This window comes from Antrostomus carolinensis, unplaced genomic scaffold (assembly GCF_000700745.2).
Source record: "Antrostomus carolinensis isolate BGI_N321 unplaced genomic scaffold, ASM70074v2 scaffold40390, whole genome shotgun sequence".
In the NCBI taxonomy this organism is placed as follows: domain Eukaryota; kingdom Metazoa; phylum Chordata; class Aves; order Caprimulgiformes; family Caprimulgidae; genus Antrostomus; species Antrostomus carolinensis.
The window spans coordinates 323-2,646 of record NW_010288416.1 but is presented as its reverse complement, the minus strand read 5'-3'; the positions used below and the strand labels follow the sequence as shown (position 1 = coordinate 2,646).

General features: G+C 52.5%; 1 protein-coding gene across 1 annotated transcript; it reads left to right on the top strand.

Moving 5' to 3' along the window:
- Positions 1 to 91: 91 nt before the first annotated feature.
- PLD3 (phospholipase D family member 3) lies at positions 92 to 2,032 on the top strand (the record flags this gene model as incomplete). The annotated part of the gene is made up of 5 exons (XM_010166699.1): positions 92 to 292; positions 391 to 530; positions 610 to 775; positions 1,426 to 1,525; positions 1,823 to 2,032. Coding segments are annotated over 5 exons (817 nt in total), but the record flags the coding sequence as incomplete, so codon positions are not given.
- Between the last annotated feature and the right edge of the window lie 292 nt (positions 2,033 to 2,324).

Here is a 2,324-nt window from a genome sequence, read left to right as displayed (position 1 = left end):
ATCAAGGGTTGGCCAACACCATGAGATGAGACTTTAGGGTGCTGGAGAAGGTTGGTGGCACCATCTGGCGTCACCGTACCGTTGACCGTAGGTGAAGGAACTCGGCGCCGCCGTCTACAACTGCAGTTGTTTGGCCAAAGATTTAGGTAAGATCTTTGAAGCTTATTGGGTTCTTGGTGTTCCTGGTGCCACCATCCCAGTCCCATGGCCTGGAAATTATTCCACCACCTTCAACATGGAGACACCTTTGGAGTTGAAACTCAACGACACCGACGCCGCTGTCTTCTTCTCGGTAGGTTCTCAATCCATCATGGTTGAGGTTGGTCTTTTTAACCTCCTCCTGGTTTCTTTGTTGGTGTTTGATGGATCTCTTGGTGGTTTTTGGGGTAGAGTTCTCCACCGGTTCTTTGTCCAACTGGTCGAACTCAAGATCTTGATGCTCTTCTCAACGTCATCGACGCCGCCGAAGAGTTCGTGGACATCGCCGTCATGAGTTATTTACCCACCACCGAATTCTCCCACCCTCAGAGGTTTCTACAACCCCCCATTAGAAGCCACCACCATGATTTGGTGACACTGGTCACACCAAACCTTCTCCTCCCTCTGTAGGTTCTGGCCGGCGATCGATAACCGGTTACGAAGAGCCGCCGTGGAACGCCGGGTCAACGTTAGGTTGTTGGTGGGTTGTTGGTCACACAGCAAAGCCACCATGTTCCCCTTCCTCAAGTCCCTCGCCGCCGTCGCCGATAACCGGACTCGTTACAGCGTGGAGGTGGTGGGTACCGCGGCGAGATGGCCACGCCGGGCCGGTGGCTGATGGTCAGTGGTTGAGGTTCAATGGTTGATGGTCAATGGTTGATGATTCAACAGTTGATGGTTCAGTGGTTGATGGTCATTGGTTGATGGTCAACAGTTGATGTTCAACAGTTGATGGTCAATGGTCGATGTTCAACAGTTGACATTCAATGGTTGAAGTTTCAATGGTTGATGTTCAACAGTTGATGTTCAATGGTTGATGCTCAATGGTTGAAGTTTCAATGGTTGACGTCCACCAGTTGATGTTCAATGGTTGGTGTTCAATGGTTGATGTTCAGCAGTTGATGTTCAATGGTTGATGGTCAATGGTTGACGTTCAGCAGTTGACATTCAATGGTTGATCTTCAACAGTTGATGTTTCAATGGTTGATGATTCAATGGTTGATGTCCACCAGTTGACATTCATTGGTTGATGTTCAATGGTTGAAGTTTCAATGGTTGACCTTCAACAGTTGACATTCAATGGTTGATGTTCAACAGTTGACATTCAACGGTTGATGTTCAATGGCTGATGTCCAACAGTTGATGTTCAGTGGTTGATGTTGATGGTCAATGGTTGACATCCACCAGTTGACCTCCACCAGTTGACGCTTCCCCTCCTCTTCTCAGCGCCTCTTCATGGTCCCGACGACGGCGGCGCAGTCCCGGATCCCCTACGCCCGGGTGAACCACAACAAGTACATGGTGACGGAGAAGACAGCGTATATCGGTGAGCACCAGCGCCGGCACCGCCGCCATGACGGTGCCATGGGAGGAGGAGGAGGCTGGTTCTTCTCCCCCTTCCACCCCCCAAATCTCTTCTGTAGGAACATCCAACTGGTCCGGTGACTATTTCACGCGGACGGCGGGATCGGCCTTGGTGGTGAGCGGGGTGGTGAAGCCAACGGGTACCGGTAACGTCACCGGTGACATCACCGACACCATCCGGGGACAACTACAGGAGGTGTTTGAACGGGATTGGAACTCCCGGTACAGCCCCCTTCCACCCCCCAAATCTCTTCTGTAGGAACATCCAACTGGTCCGGTGACTATTTCACGCGGACGGCGGGATCGGCCTTGGTGGTGAGCGGGGTGGTGAAGCCAACGGGTACCGGTAACGTCACCGGTGACATCACCGACACCATCCGGGGACAACTACAGGAGGTGTTTGAACGGGATTGGAACTCCCGGTACAGCCCCGACATCACCGACGCCGAGCGGTGGGAGAACCTGTGCGGTGAAACCACCGGGGAATAAATCGGGCACCGGGGAACCACCCGTGCCAAAGCTGGGCTCTTGGTTGTGCCAAAGCTGGGCTCTTGGTTGTGCCAAATCTGGGGGTTGTTGGTGCCAAAAATGGGCTCTTGGTTGTGCCAAATCTGGTGGGTTTTGGTGCCAAATCTGGGCTCTTGGTTGTGCCAAATCTGGGGGTTGTTGTTGCCAAAACTCATCTCACAAAGACCCAAACACTCAATTTTTGGTAAATCATTTATTTTTGAGGGTGGGGGGAGGGGCGGGGGGAGGGGTGG